Source organism: Protobothrops mucrosquamatus, unplaced genomic scaffold (genome assembly GCF_001527695.2).
Source record: "Protobothrops mucrosquamatus isolate PMUCROS unplaced genomic scaffold, P.Mucros_1.0 scaffold416, whole genome shotgun sequence".
Taxonomy (NCBI): domain Eukaryota; kingdom Metazoa; phylum Chordata; class Lepidosauria; order Squamata; family Viperidae; genus Protobothrops; species Protobothrops mucrosquamatus.
In genome coordinates, this window is record NW_015386745.1 from 344,635 (window position 1) to 363,187 (window position 18,553).

At 39.4% G+C, this 18,553-nt stretch overlaps 1 protein-coding gene across 1 annotated transcript in view; it reads left to right on the forward strand.

The window, feature by feature from the left end:
• The window catches only part of CUNH6orf58 (chromosome unknown C6orf58 homolog), a 21,292-nt gene extending 10,675 nt beyond the window's left edge, over positions 1–10,617 (forward strand). The window contains exons 2-6 of the mRNA XM_029284190.1: positions 143–229; positions 2,755–2,939; positions 4,410–4,540; positions 5,680–5,918; positions 10,514–10,617. Of these exons, the coding sequence (XP_029140023.1) occupies positions 143–229; positions 2,755–2,939; positions 4,410–4,540; positions 5,680–5,918; positions 10,514–10,617 (746 nt within the window). The remainder of the gene's footprint in view (positions 1–142; positions 230–2,754; positions 2,940–4,409; positions 4,541–5,679; positions 5,919–10,513) is intronic.
• Positions 10,618–18,553: the final 7,936 nt, after the last annotated feature.

Below are 18,553 nucleotides of genomic sequence, written 5' to 3' on the forward strand. Positions count from 1 at the left end.
CCATCAGAGACACATTTTTGTGAGATGGGTGGCTATATAAATTTGATGAATAAATAAAAATAGTCAAGATAAAACAATTTGCTGACCCAGTACTACAATACTTATTTTTCTCTGTACAATACTAATGTTTCATTTTTTCCAGGCAGATTAGCAGATCCTTTTAATTCTACAGGGTGTGGCCATATGGATGGAGAAAGTCTGTGCATATCTGAATTCAGCTGGTGGGCTTGTAAGTATATTCTTGTTTAGGAATGATTTATTTTTATACTGGATGGAGAAAGCTCCAGTTGCATTCTTCAATTGTGTTGATGTCTTATAAAAGCGACAAGATTTGCCAAGTACTAAAATTTCCACTATGGCTGGCTTAGGAATTCTGGAAGTTCACAAGATTTAAAGTTGCCAGGTTTGAAGACTCCTGCCTTACAGAATTGATCAATAAAATAATCAATAAAAATCTTTCTACCACAAGCTTTCAGAGTCTGGGCATGGACAGATGGACTGTCAATGAAACATCTACCTACTGCTTTTATGAAAGTATTCAATCAAAGAATGGAGCTGGAAGGGATCTTGGAGGTCTTCTAATCCAACCCCCTGCTCAAAAAGGAGACCTTATACCATTTCAGACAGGTGGCTATCCAGTCCTTTCTTTAAAAAAAACAAAAAACCCAGTGATGAAGCACCTGCAATTTTTGAAAGCAAACTGTTCCACTGGTTGATTGTTCTCACTGTTAGGAAGTTTCTCCTTAATTCCAAATTGCTTCTCTCTTTGATTTGTTTCTATCCATTTTTCTTGTCTTGCCTTCTGGTGCTTTGGAAAATAAATTGATCCTCTCTTCTTTGTGACAGTCCTTCAGATGTTGGAATACTGCTATCATGTCACCCGCAGTTTTTCTTTTCTCTAGACTATCCATACCCAATTCCTGCAACCTCTCATTTCTATACTTCAGCGCCTAAAGGCAAGACAAGAAGCAACGGATGGAAACTAATCAAGGAGAGAAGCAACCTAGAACTAGGGAGAAACTTCCTGACAGTTAGAACAATTAACCAGTGGAATAACCTGCCTCCAGAAGTGGTGGATGCTCCAACACTGGAAGTTTTTAAGAAGAGACTGGACAACCATTTGTCTGAAATGGTATAGGTTTTCCTGCCTGAGCAGGGGGTTGGACTAGATCAGTGGTGGCGAACCTATGGCACGGGTGCCAGAGGCGGCACTCAGAGCCCTCTCTGTGGGCACGCGCGCCCTCGCCCCAGTCCTAGGCCTTCAGCTGGGTTTTATAAAATCTTTTTGCTTTAGGCCTCCGCTGCTGTGTGCAAAAAAAAAAAAAGGTTCAATCAGTCAATTTCAACTTCTCGTGGGAAAAAAAAGATCTTGCAAAGTTGAAATTGATTGATTGAACTTTTTAGTCCCACCCAGTCTGCTGTTACCGCTGCAGTCATGCCCACCCAATGGGCCACACCCACCCAATGGGCCACACCCACCCGGCACTCGATGATGCATAAGTGGATTTTGGGTTGCAGTTTGGGCACTCGGTCTCTAAAAGGTTCGCCATCACTGGACTAGATGACCAAGGTCCCTTCCAACTACTACTACTACTACTACTACTACTACTACTACTACTACTACTACTACTACTACTTATTATTATTATTATTATTATTATTATTATTATTATTATTATTATTATTATTATTATTATTATTATTATTATTATTATTATTATTATTATTATTATTATTACTGCATCAGTTCTCATATTGTTCTGCAGGATTGTGTGGCCTCATAAATATTTACACAGAATAACATTGTAGAAGCACTTTCACTAGTAACTTTGTTATATGTTAGACTTCCTCTATGGAACATTTTCTCAAATACCAGTATGGTGGAAATGAGAAAAGACAAAGGGTGATATATAAAGTGTCAAAATCAGGAAAAAAAAGAAACAAATTTTCAGTACAAATAAGATATTGCCAAAAATATCTAACATGACTGATTTTAAAATGTGTCTTATCTAATAGTTCCATGGGAATAGTCCAGAAGATATTTCTTGTAGCATGTAATTATCTCCAAGCAAGACTGATATAAAAAAAAAGGAATTGCAATCATGTTTAATAATTAACACTGACTTGCGATATGAAACCTGGTTAGTGATTAGTGTTCAATGACATTAGAGTTGTACACAAATACATTTCATAACTAAAGATTTCTCAAAAGGCCATGTGAGATCCCAATTAAAATTTGATGACCTTTAAACATTCTATCAATTAAAATTAATCAGATACTATGTTATGCAATTATTCCGATATCAGTTACACACATTTTTTTAATTTGATTCATTTGTTACCCAGAAAATCTGTGTAAAACAGGCCATACCACAATTTTGTGGGGGCAGTCCCCCAGCACTTGTTCAGTATTTTAAAAAAATGGGACTTGGTGTAGGACTATACAGATTGTTCTTGTTTAGCTGCTGCCTTATTTAGTGACCATAGTTATGATGGTGATAAAAAAGTCACTTTATGACCAGTCCTCACATTTATGACCTTTGCAGGTCTGTAAATCAAAGCAAAGCTGAAGTAAGAACATCAGCATAGTCATTTGTTTACTTGGCAACCTCTTTCACTTACTGACCAAATTGCTGGTCCCTATTGTAGTAGCTAAATGAAGATTGCTTGTATTTTTTTCCCCATTAAACTTATTTTGATTAGGTTTTTTTCCCAAGCTTGTTAAACCATGTTCACTACTTTTAATTGCCCTAGGTATGAATTACTACCTGGCAGCTGTCCCCTTTCTTGGGGCACTGGATAGTGACTTCTTTGAAGAGCTACCAAATGAGATAGAATTAATGCCAGCAGACAAGCAAAGAGAACATTTCTGCCTTAGCACTGCTGAATGCAATACCCAGGTGCCAAAAGTCATGTCTGCCTGGAAGGATTTTTTCAAGGTATATCTGCTGATTTTTTTTTTACAACTATATGGATATCTTCCTATTATACACTTCTTCTTCCCTAAACCATCCATGCAAATACTGCACACAGGATTGGGGGGGACTTCTAATTTTAGCGGGGAAAGCTATGCTTTTCTTCATATTTGGTGCAAAGATAGATATTTGTAGATAATTTGAACTGACCTTTGAGTAATGTCCCAGGTTTTACACTCTAAAGGCCAGAGAAGGCCAAGACAAAGGAATAGCCTAGCCCAGGGGTAGGCAACCTTGGCTCTTTTATGACTCGTGGACTTCAACTCCCAGAATTCCTGAGCCAGCATGGCTGGCTCAGGAATTCTGGGAGTTGAAGTCCACAAGTCATAAAAGAGCCAAGGTTGCCTACCCCTGGCCTAGCCTAAGACAAAGTCTTTTGGAATGGTTTGAGATATAATCTTGTGTATTTATCTGGGAGGAATTTGAGTCTGCTAATCCTAATGAAATGGACAAGTCCTTGGAACTGTGGGTCCAACCATCTGTGTTTTAGATTTGTGTCTTTCCTGATTGGTTAAAACTTCCCAAAAGATAATGTGTGGTTAAGTCCATGAAGTGATTAATCCTTCCTTAAAGGCCCAGGATGATCTTAAGAAGCTGCATACAGTAGAATTGAACAGTTAATTTTGCAATCTCTGCTAGCTCCATCACTTTTTCCATCCATTCTTCATTGTGGGAATTGATGCTATCTTTCCATTTTTGCATATATAAAATGCTTGCTGCAGTCAACGTACATGAGAAGGTGGAAAGTTTGTTGAAGGGCCATGGTGTGGATATCACTTTGTTGTTTGTAATAACTGTGGCAACATGTCCCAGGGGCAAAACTTTGTTGGATACACAGTTGTAACAACTGTGACTGTGTTGGGTATCCTCTGAAATTGAAGAAGAGTCATGATGACCAGATAGTCTGTTGTAAATCCTTGGGGATGCCTAGAGTTTCAACTGTCGCTGGAGGATAGTGCCTGGGGCCAAATCTGGTCATGTGATCTAGGTTGAATTTGTCCTGGTGGCTCCTGAGGAAATGGACAGGGTTCTCTGTACTATTAGCTCACCCACCTGTTTATGAAATCCTGTACCCTCCTGGGTCACAAAAGCAGATAGTGAAGTGACCTGTGATTGGATCCATGCTATGGTAGTAGTGACTTCCTTGATAGAGATGGTGGTGTTTCATAGGGTCAGGCCTGGTTAAAAATTGAATGGCAGACATCCAGGGAATTTCAAAGCAATAGGCTAGACTGAAAGGACAACTTACACACGCGCGCGCACGTGCACACACACACATCTTCATTTTCAAGAAAGTTTGAAGTAAGCAGGAACAGGATTATTGTATCTATATATGGGTATGGTTGCATAATTTTTATGAATAACTGAGTAGTTTTATTTGTCCGACCTACAGTATATCCACATCTCCTTATCTTTCTATATATTTATTTTTAGTATCTCCTGACTACTGCATCAAACTCTGAAACAGCTTCAAGTCCTCTTTTCTCAGAAGATGAAGCCCTGGGTTACATGTGGAAAGCTCATACTGTCTCTATTAGTTCTGCATTTCGGAAGTGTCAAAAAAGGTAAGAAGGAGAATATTTGTAGCTCAGGGCTAAAATGAAAGGTCCTTGATGCTCTCTGAGCTTGATTATTTTCAAGTGCCAGGGATGATGTTACCTAGTTTGGGTAATGAAACATTTGCAAGAAAACAACCAAGCTCAGAGAGCACCAAGGACCCTTTAAGGTTAGAAGTTTATCAGAAGAATTATGAGAAACTCTGATATGAGAGACCTTTCTTCTTAATCTGGTTTAAATCTTTCCTAAAATGCAGTGGTCATAGCATAGCANCAATTATATGAAGAAACCTTTACAAGAAATGTTAACTGAAGGTCTCAGATGGTGTAAGATATTACCCGTGTAGAGCAGTGTGGTTTTCTGTCAATTGTATCAACTTCCTTTTTTCCCATGTGTGAGGTCTCAAGACATGAACTTCCCTCTTTTAGTGTGTTAAAGGTAGATAAGAAGTCATCCATTGGGTTAGGCGTGGGTGGCAAGCTGTATAAGAATGACACGCTGGAAATAGCCCAGTGTTCAGAATCTGTCATGCTAATGCTCTGAACCATTGTGCACAAATAAACCTGTCTTCTTCAACCCTTCGTGGTCTTGTCTTCTGATGTAAGTATCGTGGGTTTTTCCACAACAGTAGGATTATCTTATGTTCTGCCCATAATTTCTTCTATGATCCCTAACCAAAAAACCATCGTGGATTGTTTTAGTTTTTTCACCTGGTTGGCGGCAAATAGAAATTATTGTTAGATGTAAGGAGTAAGATTTGCAAGATTCTTCTTTACAGCCATTCTGAATAAAAATGTAAGTTTTCTGTGGAATTGATTTCGTTGTCTATCTAGTGAGGCTGACAGTAGATGACATACTATGAACAATTATTGATATCCATGGGACGATCTTTGTAGTCCACTGGGCATATTTATAGTTAGACACAGTGAGTAATTATATCATCTGATTGTTCACCATACTGCAGGAAGAAATTATCTTTGATTGGTTAGTATCATCATTGTGTTATCCCAAAGCATTGAGTTTATCCCAGAAGGTGCAAGTCAATTACAATTAAAAATATCTTAGCAACCTCTCTCCAATTTGGTTCAGTAACATTATAAATATTATTCAAATATTCATGACTTTATTTCCCCTACTTACATTTCAGTCTACCATACCTCAGTGGGCCTGAAAGCAGTTTTGGAGAGGCCTGGTCTACCACAGTTCATTTCCTTGCAGCCACGCATTTTCCTACAAACTTTAATGTTACAAATAATTTCCAGACTGGATTACCACCTCGAATACTTTTGGAAGGAGACAAGGCACCCTTCATTGATGACTTCACACTTCTGCAGAATAAAGTGCTTTTTCTTCTTGAGAGTCTTCATACCGCAAATAAGAATACAGGTAGGAGTCTGAGACCAACATATGGTCCATATTTAATTGCAGACATACAGAAGACACTTCTATGTGGCAATGTTTCCATTTCCTAATCCTGCTAAAGCATTCTGAAGCCAATTCTCTAATTGTCTCTACTGTGGCTAACCTTGGAACCCCCAAAACAGTTGAGAAACACCATGAGCCAATGAATTCTTCCTTCAGCCAACTAATGGAAGATTATAAAATTATCATTCAGGCTGTGCCATTCCCCTTGAGCTACAGAAGTCACCAGAATAACTAATGTTCCCAACTCAGGCAGGAAAAGAAAATTTCCTAGTGTCCCCCTACTGCAGTTTTCAGTACATATTTTGTAAGAACTTTGACACAGAAGTATCTAGGAGTTAAAAAAAAAAGAGGTGTCTGGTTGTTGAAGCAGCATTCTTTCTGCACATAAATTCCTACTGAAATTTATGAGGATGTTTCATAACATAGTTTTGCATCCAGACATTTGGTCTAAGAATTGCAAGCATCATTTTAGATTTTAGATTACAATATGTACTCTTCATGTGTAAAGAAATGTATTAATCCTCATTTTAGCTTAGTGACTAGGATGCAAGGAGAGGCAAGTGTTGCATGCACGCCAGTGGTGGGATTCAAATATGTGAACAACCGGTTCTCTGTGTGGATGCCACTTCCGGAAGTCCATTCTGGACCTGGGCAACAAAAAATTAGCTACTGATTCTGCCAAATTGGTGCGAACTGGCTGAATCCCACCACTGATGCATGCTGTCTAGAAAAATTCAAGCCTGGTATGATTACAACATGTTTATAACAATTATGAAGCTGATTAGAAAAATGGCTAGAAGAGTTAAGACTGCTTGATCAGATTACTTGTGAAATGTATTAGCAAGGTTTACTTCACGCAGTATGGGGTAGACTGAAATGAAAAGTTCTCAAAAGTCTGTCCCCAAATCTTGTGACTCTCCACAGTCACACACTGCAAAATACAAGGTTTTCAATCTGAGTTATTTTGCAGTCATGCCACAAAGAAATTGGCTTAGCAGTGCCAGATATTGTGGGAACACAGCAGGGAATTTCAATGCCAAATCAATAACTCTGAGTGTACAGTTGCTTGGAGTTAATATATGTCTATATATGTATTGGTGGGATGAACCTAGTATCTTCCTACTATCCGTGCAGTGTAAAAGGTCAGATAATCTTCCAGAAGATTATCATATTCTAGATATGGTGGACTACAATTCCATCTTTCTATAACCAGATAAAGAAGTTGAAAATCAAACATTGGACCAATTGTCAGATTTTCCCCTCCTGCTTCAGGGTTTCAGGCAATGCAATTAAAGAGAAAGTCATCTAAAATAATAAGGCAAAGGTAAAGGTTTCCTCTGTCCAGTCATGCCAACTCTTAGCAATGCTGCTCATCTCCATTTCTTAGCCGAGGGAGCCAGCATTGTCAGAAGACCCTTTCCATGGGCACGTGGCCAGCATGATCATATGCCGAGGGACATGGAACACTTTCCCACCAAAGTGGTACCTATTTATATACTCACATTTGCATGCTTTCAAACTGTTAGGTGGGCAGGAGCTGGAGCAAGTAACGGGAGTTCACCCTGTTGCACAGTCTCCGATCTCAAACCCCAGCTGTCAGCTTTCCAGCTTACAAGCTCAGCGTCTTTAACTGTTGAGTCCTCACACCCCCTTTAAAATAATTATGTGTACATATTCATTTAAATTATATAATCCTGATCTAAAAAGCAAAAGAAGGAAAACTGAGTGCCAAAACTGATACGACACCACTTAAACAACTGGCATTATAAAATATTTGTTTTTTAATGGGGTTGATTATTTGAGTCTGGGAAAAGGGATAGTGATTAATTATGTGTCATCAAGTTATTGTCGACTCTTAGCACTTACATAAATAGATTTTCTCCATGATGGTCTGTCCTAACTGCACTTTCAGGTCTTTCAACTATGCATTCGTCATCACTATAACTGAGTCCATCGTCCTTCATGCTGATTGTTTTTCTCTTTTCTTCCATCTGTTCCAGCATTAGCGCCTTCTCTAGAGAGCCAGATCTTCATATAATGAATCCAAAGCAGGATACTGTAATTTGAGCCTGGTCATTGTGTCTCATGTGAACATTCTTATTTGATAATGTTATCAAATGTTTTATTCAATTGGTCATTGTTTTCTTGATTGTCCATAGCATTCTCAGGAATCTTCTCCAACTCCAAAGTTCAGAAATGTCAATACTTTTCCTATTCTGCTTCCCAAAAGTCCAACTTTCACTTCCATAGAGTGTCACAGAGAACGCCATAGCTTGCATAATCCTGATCTTTGTAGGTTTAAGTGCTAGTCTAAAGCATATTTCTTGAGGATAAGAGGTAACAATCTAACAGTTTAAAAACACTGAATATAATTAGATAAATTTCAGTTTTGCTGCTTTATAAAGCGGCTCAAACAAAATAAGAGTAAGACTGATCTGATATAGCTTCATCCTATTTTATAACTTTTTTTTTTGTCTATGTGTGTACCTTCTGTTCCTGCAGTTTTCTTGGCAAAGTTTTCAGAAGTGACTTGCCCTTGTCTCTTTCTTAGGCCTGGGCAACAGTGACTGGCTCAAGCTGGCTTTGTGCCTAAGGCAGGAGTAGATCTCACACTCTCCCTGTTTCTAGTCTGATGCTGTAACTGCCTCTATTTTATAGATTATAGATTAGATCAGTAGCACAACACTTTATTGCTGAAAATTCCATTTCTTCAGCCTTTTCGCACCTTTTTACCTGAAACAAAATAAAACAATTGGATTAAACAAAAACCTGCATGCTGTAATTGAAATAACAATACAAATCCATAGCAGTAGAGAGTGAAAAAGGATGTTCAATGGTTGGAAACTCAGTAGCTTAATTATTATAGATATGCCTACCTGGTAATAAAAAGGACATTTTCAAGGTTTCCTCTGGCTTTTATCATGGTGGAAATAACTAATGAGACATAGTACACTTCAGGCATCTATTATTTTCCATAGCATTAGCTGCCAATGCTCTCGAGTTTGTACTTTCAGATTTCAAGATTGATGTTGGCCTTCCTGGGAAGCCAGACAGGAAACACAATTAGATGGGCTAATTCTACTTCATTGTAAGGCTACATTAACAGAATCTTGCAAGTCTGAAAATGCAAACTTCCTGTTCGCCACCTTTAACTATTAGGCCCATTCAGACAGATCCTTCCCAAGTTTCTTTCTTTGACTGTTGAGCAAGCAATGGCAGGCTCCTGCCTCTCTTGTCTGATGGTTTCTTAGGTAGCATCCCTTCTCCCCTTTCCTCAAGGTTATTCATGCATCCATTACATCTAGTCACGATGATGGAAAAACTGAAGAAAAGTGCATTATATCATTATGGAAGCTCTGTCCTTTACACATGTTTCACACAAATATTGTAAATAAGGGGCAGAGCTTGACATAAGTATCTGTAGTTATCCACGATAATATCAAAGTAATCTGCGTTGTGATCCAGTGGAAACTCAACCTTTTGTATTTAGGTTGTAAGATTTCATGCAAATACACAAAAGGCAAAGTACAAATTACTTTATCAGCCCCCCTCCAAAGACACCCATGTGTAATAAATAAGGGATAAACTGAGGTTGAAAGTAGCAATCCTAATTGCTCTGCTATAATTCCATTGTTTTATAGAAGAAGATAGAATCCACCCAAATCTCATTTAGAACTTCCATCCAGTGTATATCCTTGCTAAGTTAATCTTAACAAAGTTTAAATTGTTGAGATTGTTTCCAATTAAAGGAGTTACTTGTTTAAATTGGTGGATGTGAAACACAGACAGCTTCCTTGCAAAGTTTCGGTCAAAAGATAGCAACCCTCTACATCATGGGATCCCAATCTTTCTGGGTTGGTGGCCCAGGGTGGGTGGGTGGTAGTGGAGGTGCCTTTACGCACACACACACACAGGGCCATGCGTGCATGAATGGGCTGCAATGGTATGCACAATGCAAACGGGGCCACGAGTGCCCGTGCGACGCTGGCGCCTGGGCAATGCCATAATGCTAGTGCGAGTGGGGAGAGTGTGCGTAATGATGCTATGCTAGCGCAAGTGGGGGGAGGTGTGCACTTGCAGCGATGCTAGCGTCTGCACAACACTCACAGCATCACTAATGCCGGCATGACGCCATGATGCTAGCACAAGTAGGGGGTTCAAATGCGTATGTGAGGATGCACTGGCCAGCCACTCATGCAGCCCAGTGGCCAACAGCCCACGGCCCAGTAGTGGGCCATGGCCCACGGGTTGGTGACCCCTGCTCTACATAACATAGCTGAAAATTCTGGAATAAATATCTCCCACCCTGTTGCTTTAAGTATTAATTTTATCTTGCTGAATAATTTACACTGAAAAATAGATTAGGGTTGGAAAGAACACTCCTGTTAGTTTTGCTACTGTTTTTAACAGCTAATATAGTTGCTTCAATTCTCTTTTGCTCTTAAATGTTTTATTAAGTGCCTCTTGATTTTTAAATAGCTTGATGCTTTACGATTACACTGAAATGAAAAGGAAATAAATACATGATTTTTTTTTATGTGTGTCTGTTTGTGCAGGGAATATTCTACTGTTTTTATGGAAAAACACCATGTCCACTGAAGAAGGAAGACGTTTTGGCCGAAGTCTTATTGAAAACTTCTTTTCAAATCCCGTTCTGTGAAATAGCTCGGCTTTACCCAACATAAATAATTATTTTCATGATTTGCCCAATGCTGTATCACTTTGTGGATTCCCTTGACTAAGTTTGGATGAGGCTTCACTTTAGTGAGACATTTGATGATGTTGAAGGGACACAGTTCCTGTTGAGTTCTTTTTGCCCTAAAACCCTTACTGGCCTAAAACCTCTTCTGACTCTGGAATTCTCAGTCAAGGTCTTTGAAGAAAGGCCAAAAGAAAGTACACTTATGCAACTGTTATAATCTTAGTAGTTGTGGGGTGACAGTAGGGTCTCCTTGCTTTTGATGCAACTGTAGAGCTTTCACTCAAGCTTTCATTCAAGTAGCTTTCTTTGCAGTGAAGGGTCACTTCGCAAACATTCATATCTCTTCTAATTTACTGCCTTCTGTTTGATTCAATGTTGCTTGGAAAACTTTAGCTTTGAATACTTATGTAAAAATTTTTCAATTGTCTTTTAGTTAGATTGACGTAATACCATAAAATACATAAACAATGATCAAACGTATGTTCCAATTATATTACCTTTTGTATTATAAATTCGTTACATATAGTTTTATAAAGTCCATGATATAGTCACTACCGCTTGGAAAATCTCTGACTCACGGGTTTGACGTTGGGTTTTCCCACTTATGCATCGTCAAGTGCTGGGTGGGTGTGGCCCATTGGGTGGGCGTGGCTGCGGTGGTAACGGCAGACTGGGTGGGACTAAAAAATTCAATCAATCAATTCCAACTTTGCAAGATCTTTTTTTTTCCCGTGAGAAGTTGAAATTGACTGATTGAACCCCCTTTTTTTTTTGCACACGGCATCAGAGGCCTAAAGTGAAAAGGTTTTATAAAACCCAGCTGAAGGCCTAGGTCTGGGGCGAGAGTGCGCGTGCCCACAGAGAGGGCTCTGAGTGCCGCCTCTGGCACCCATTTTATGTACAAGATCTACCTATTAAAAGAAATATTTCAAATTCTTCAAACCCCATGGGCATGCTGGAAAATCCATATCTTACCATCATCATACTCAGAAGGGCTGAGCTGAAATCAGTCAGAGAAGTGGTTGGGAGGTGGGGGAGAGTGACCATATTTCATTGTCCCTGCAGGTTATATTCCTTCAGGTAAATGATATGGAGAAAACCTCCCCTGAGAGTAGGTGATCCTCAAATTACCTCTGTCCCAACACGCACCTTGAATTCTACCAGCTGTCAAAGCAATAGCAATACATAAACTGAATGGCACCCATTACTATCCAAGCCATTGCATTCTGGACCATCCAAAGTTTTATATAGTACATTATAGTAGTACTTGGGAAATGATCTAAGTTTGAATGATGATGGGTAGGGTCTCTTGCTTCAACAAAGGTAATAAATTATGCACAAAATGAAGATGTTTGAAGATGTTCCTAGTTACAGTTGCCACCTGCTCTTTGAGAATAATCTGTTATTCCAGAATCCAAATCAAGAATGATTTTTGTCCAGTGAAGAAAATCCCCATCCAGAACTGAAGGTGAAATTTTCCAGGAATCAGGAGGCTTCTGTACCCAAAAACACTTACCTTGCCATGCTGAGCCTAAGCCTGTTTGTTCTGATCCATATATTGACAATTTCCAGACAAGGGCTAGATGCATAGCCTATCTGGCTTGCCATTGAGATATAAATATGATGGCTGTGTGGGCATTGGGAGATATGGTGTGAGGCAGAGTGTGGACCATTTTCAGAGAACACACGGCTATTGTCTTATACCGGTTAGGCATTTCAGCTCCCTGGTCTCAGTCCCTGTACCCAGTCAGCAGGGAAACTGAAGTCCCCCAACTCCACTGTCAAACCAGAAACAAAGCCAAACAGCTCAGGCAAAGAGGTTGCCATGAAGCAGGGAGGCTGGTAAAAGAGCAACAATACTAAGGGGCCAGTGGTGGGATTCAAATATGTGAACAGCCGGTTGGTTCTCTGTGTGGATGCCACTTCTGGATGTCCATTCTGGGCCTGGGCAACAAAAAATTAGCTACCGGTTCTGCCGAACTGGTGCGAACTGGCTGAATCCCACCACTGTAAGAGACCCTTTGAGCAAAACTTAATGAACAGCTGTTCACATCTGGTGATGTGTGGAACAGCACTCATGACAGTCATAAGGGGTTCCTGGATGACAATCACCACACTTTCACCCCCACCCTGGAGTCTCAGCTAATGCCATATCGGGAACCCAGCTGGGCGTATCTCTGAAAGAGGAACCCCTCCTTTTGGACTTAGAAAAAAAATGATAGTATACCAACTTCTGATCTATGCTGATTTATTGATTTTTTTTTCTGAAGGAGAGTCTAAATTAAAAACCAGAGAACTGAAAGGGGACAGTGATATTTTTGTCAATGGTTTGCTTATGTTCGCTTGACAGATTTAAATTGGATGAGAAGAATTTTGCTTTTATGAATGAGAAAACTGGTCTTGAAGCATGTCGATGAGCACACTATTGCTAAGATGTATAAAAACTTTTATTGGATCTGTTGGATACAGTATAATGCTTGATCAATAGGAGAATTTGCGGAGTGAAGGATTGAAATTTTACATTAAATTAAAACGTGAAAGAGAAGTTGTACCAGACAATGTAGTGTTTGTACTTAAAAGTACCTGATAAGTTGTCAAAGATACATACAGGTATGCGAAACGTATGCTGGAAACATGATCAGTCTAAAGGTAATTTTTATTATGTTTGGTTAAATATGCAAGAAAGCTAAAAAAAAATTATTGGGATCACACATATATTTTAGTTCAGATAATTCTCAGACTAAGAGTGTACAGCTAAAACCAGAGATTTTTCTTGTTGATTTGATGGATAAACAGATTGGAAAAAAGTGGAACTTTGTTCTTATTATGGTTAGCAGCAGTGAGATCTCTATATGCACAGGGAGGGAAGGAACACAGCAGAAGTGATGTCTTCAGGTAATTTTTTTTTTGGGGGGGGAAACACCTTGTTTTTATTAACTGAATGAACTGGCAGCCTTCTTGTTTTAATGGGACAAACAGAAAAAGAGCTATAAAAACTGTAATAGAGCACCACCTTTTGGAATGGGTCAGCAGGCTTTCTTGATCTAGTATGTTTGGAAGTAACACCGTTTCCATATACACAAATTTAATCCTGATTAAATTACCATATTCCATAGAATCCTGGTTTATCCTCACTATGGTTCCGAAACTAAGAAATGTGGTGCCTGGTTTGTTAGTGATTTCAAACACTTTTTTAGTGATATAATGCCCATTTAAAACAAGTCTATTGACTAGAAGCTTTTCTCTGGTACATGTAGATGAGAGGAACACCCTTTTCATGAGCCCATGTTTCTTATTATTGTGCAGGAAAACAAAATCGTGCTAAACCATGACTTAAGCATTGTTTATTGCAGGGGTGTCAAACTCAATTTCATTGAGAGCCACATCAGCATTATGGTTGCCCTTGGGGGGGGGGCTCATCCACACCGGTCTAACCCACACCGGATGACCCACCCGCACCTACCTCACCCACACCGGATGACCCACCCGTACCGGTCGAGATGTAGCAAGTGCAGTTACCACGGACACCCCCGGACCCGTCCTCACCCTGTCTAGAGTCCCAGAGATCGTCTTCCCCCACCCTGACCCCGTTCACGGTTCCGTACCACGTAAACTTCATTCCTCACAAAGGGTGACACTTCCCCAGCATGCACCCAGAGGGCCGGGCCAATGCGGCAGAGGCTGGTTCCTCACTGTTTCTGGATGGCCTTGTGGAGCTAAGACTGAATGCATTTCAGCATAGATGGCCACCACAAAATTGTACATTGGCTTCCAGCCGGCCTGGGCCAAGGCCAAATGACAGAGTCTGGGTGACTTTTAGTCAAACACAAGGCCCGGGGGCTGGATGCGGCCCACGAAGTGGTTTCATGTGGCCCACGAAGCCATCCTGGAAACAGTGAGGGAACGGCCCTTCAACCACTGTCCACCTATTCAGCCTTTCTGTACAGTTGAATTATAGGTTGCCCAAAACTTTGAAGCTTGGCTACTGATATGTATTATTCAAGTATAGAGTAACTGACTATAAACAATTGACAGAATTAGGACATAGTCTAACAAAAAAAGTCTCCTGAATTTTACATCGCCATGAAGGATCCTACTTGGCATTGCTGAAAACCTCTGGGAAACTCTGAAGTGGCACTAGATACAGACCGAGATGAACTAATGGTGCAAGACTAGTAGACTATTTCTATCCTCTTATAAACTCCTTCAAGGTGAGTTTGCTGCTTGGTAATTTCACTGAGATACCCATGGAGTTTTCTTGACAATAACATGGGTGTGGTTTGCTACTGCTATCTTCTCAGTTGATATCAGAGTCTTAGAATTCCTATAAATTCCCAACTACTTGACCAGATTAGCAGTGCTGAGCCTCCAAGTCACCCAGACTCTGTCATTTGGTGATATGATAAGCTTATAACTACACCATAATTATTTTAACAGAATACACTATATGTATTTTTATTGCATGATCTGCATTATCCTATGGGACCACCAATTAACAAGGAAAAACAAACAAACTACCTCTCAAAACCTCATTCAGATCTATTTGCTATACTTATTTGACCTTTCAGAGACGTGAGTTCCTTGATAAGATATACTTGATTTGATGACTCATGCATTATAACTTGAAAGTGCATCAAAACATTCAACTCTGAAGCAGTATTTTGTCCTTTAATGTCCCAGGACAAAGCTTCCAATTATTTAGCATCACTTTATGGATAGGCTTATAATGTACTGTCATTATCTAGTAATTTTCAAAGGAAATAAGTTAATGAGGTCTAAGAAAAAGTGGGAGTTTATACCTTAATTACCTGGTTCATAGATCAGAGTAATTATATTCCAACAGATTTCCATATATAATCTACAAGTAATTACTGCAGCTGCCAGCTGTTAAAATATTAAACTAAATGTACTCAAAAAAGTTTTGAAAAAAAGTTTTTGACCCTTTGTGTGTTTGGTTTAGTTTATATTTTATAATTTCCATGGAAAAAATCTAAAGGAAGATAAAATACCAAAACAAATCAATAAAGGGCACAGGTGGTTTTTTTCCCTATCAAGTAAGTAAACAGAACTGAGAATAAACCTTCAGGATTTACTTATTAAAAAGCAAAGCTAGCATGCTGTTTATTCAGTGATTCTCATTATAAAGCTTTCTTCCATATTCAACATTTCTCCTTCACTTTAGAGAAGGTAAGGATTGCTGGGGGGAAAAAATGCTTCATTTCCCTTGTTGAAATTCTGTACTAATTTTCTAAAATCTCTCCTGTCTCTATTTATGCTGGACAGGAATCATTTTAATTACATATCATTATGTAGAGTTGACTTTTTTCTGATTTTTGCAATTTATTTTTTTCTATTATTGTAATATAGTTTTAGTGAATACTGTATTCAGTAGTATTCCTTATCAAATACATTAAAAACCAAGGATAAGTCTCACTTCAAATCCTTCACTCTCACCCTACGCTAGAGTTACAGATATTTGCCACTATTACATCACACGGCTTCTCAATTTCAGGATTCTTGGTGCAGGTAGAACCTATGGCACGGGTGCCAAAGGCGGCACTCAGAGCCCTCTCTGTGGGCACGCGCGCCGTCGCCCCAGTCCTAGGCCTTCAGCTGGGTTTTATAAAACCTTTTCGCTTTAGGCCTCCGCCGCCGTGTGCAAAAAAAATAAAAGGTTCAATCAGTCAATTTCAACTTCTCGCGGGAAAAAAAAGATCTTGCAAAGTTGGAATTGATTGATTGAACTTTTTAGTCCCACCCAGTCTGCCGTTACCACCACAGCCATGCCCACCCAATGGGCCACACCCACCTGGCACCCGACGATGCATAAGTGGGTTTTGGGTTGCAGTTTGGGCACTCGGTCTCTAAAATGTTCGCCATCACTGTCCTATCTCATTAGGATGTTGACTTGTTTTTGGGTTTTCCCCCTGCTGGCAAGCCAGTTTTTGAACTTATGTGTATTCTCAAAAGCAAAATTTGATTCAAGACTGGAGATCACCATCCTCAGACAACAGTACTACTGTTGATCCTATGAATTTGACAATGTTTGATCAAAATGCAGTTCAGTAATCAAATGCCACACAAAGACACACACTGTGCAGTTGATAGTTCTGTAAGTCTAAAAAAAATATTTTCTACAATATAACTTTGCAGTAGCAGCCAAACATTCCAGAGTGAAATAGGTTGTATTAATTCACAGCTGAATCCAGGCTTTAGACCAGGCATGTCAAACTGCCAGCCTGCAGGCCGGATGCATCACGCCAAAACCACGCCCACCCCATTGCCAGCAATGGGGAAAAAGTCCCGATACGAGGCAAGCTATTCTCAAAGGCGCCTGAAGGCAGGACGAGAAGCAACGGATGGAAGCTTATCAAGGAGAGAAACAACTTAGAACTAAGGAGAAACTTCCTGACAGTTAGAACAATTAACCAGTGGAACAACCTGCCTCCAGAAGTGGTGAATGCTCCAACACTGGAGGTTTTTAAGAAGAGACTGGACATCCATTTGTCTGAAATGGTGTAGGGTTCCTGCCTGAGCAGGGGGTTGGACTCAATGACCTCCAAGGTCCCTTCCAACTTTATTATTATTATTATTATTATTATTATTATTATTATTATTATTATTATTATTATTATTATTATTATTATTATTATTATTATTATTATTATTATTATTATTATTATTATTATTATTATTATTATTATTATTATTACTTCTCCCTCATATTTTATCTTTGTCATGAAGGAAATAAAACTTGACCACTTACTGATATATAAATAAGCAACTCGGCAAATATTTTCTAAAAAGCCATGGAAATTTATCAGGCATGCTTAAGCCCAGGAGGTTTATGTCAGCAGCAGTTTAACATCCCTGAATGTCAAATCAAAAAGAGGAGACTTTTATCCAGGAAATAAGTGTGGATTCAGCAGAACATTTTCAGATTTCCTAAATCTTGAGTCTCATTTGATGTAAGATTGTCAAGTGTGTCAGAGAAGGTGGGGACCAAAAAAGTAAAGATGGTGGCTACCATCTTGATTTCTTTTACCCTCCCCATAGGCATCACTGTTGGATTCCATTTCAACCTGGAATCCTGAGATAGTTCAGCCAATGTATCAAATGAAACACTAATCCATTCAAAGGGACCGAAACAATATATACTATAATTTAAGACTGGCTGAGAAAAGTTTTAAAGTGCTTAACTTAGGTCAAAGGGAAGAGAGGCAGGTGAACTGGCTGGTTGGGAAGAACAGAAGCCAAAGAATATAGGCCATACAGTTGCATGTAGTGATCTAACCAGCATTTTCTGTGTTGTTGCTGCTATGCAAAGATTTTTTATTGTAATGAAGAGCTGACATACACAAATGCCAAGACAAGCAGGCCTTCCTCATGTAATCTATCCCATCCTTTTATACAGTAGATGCTTCGTATGGATGGGGCAAATTCATATGTCACAAAAGCATAAGTGAACTTGCCTGTGTTTAATTAAGAGTCAAAGACCAGAACTGTAAGCCATCCATGTAAGGCTATATTGTATCTAAACCTTCATACATCACTCCTGTCTCTTTGACTTCCCCTTTTAGCACTTTCATTAAAACCAACCTCCTACTGCAAGGGTCACCAACCTTTTTGGCACCAGGGGCCAGGTTCATGGAAGACAATTTTTCCATGGACTGGGGAGGGGGGAGGAGCACACAACATAGATTTCTTGCAGTTTATAGTAGGGTTTACACTTCTATGAGAATCTAATGCCTGCTGATCTGAGGTAGAGCTGACACGGTGATGCTAATGCTGGTGAGCAGATGCAAATGTAGATGAAGCTTTGCTTGTTTACCTACTACTCACTTCCAGATCTGCAGCCCTGATCCTAACAGGCCAAGGACCCCTGTTCTACTGA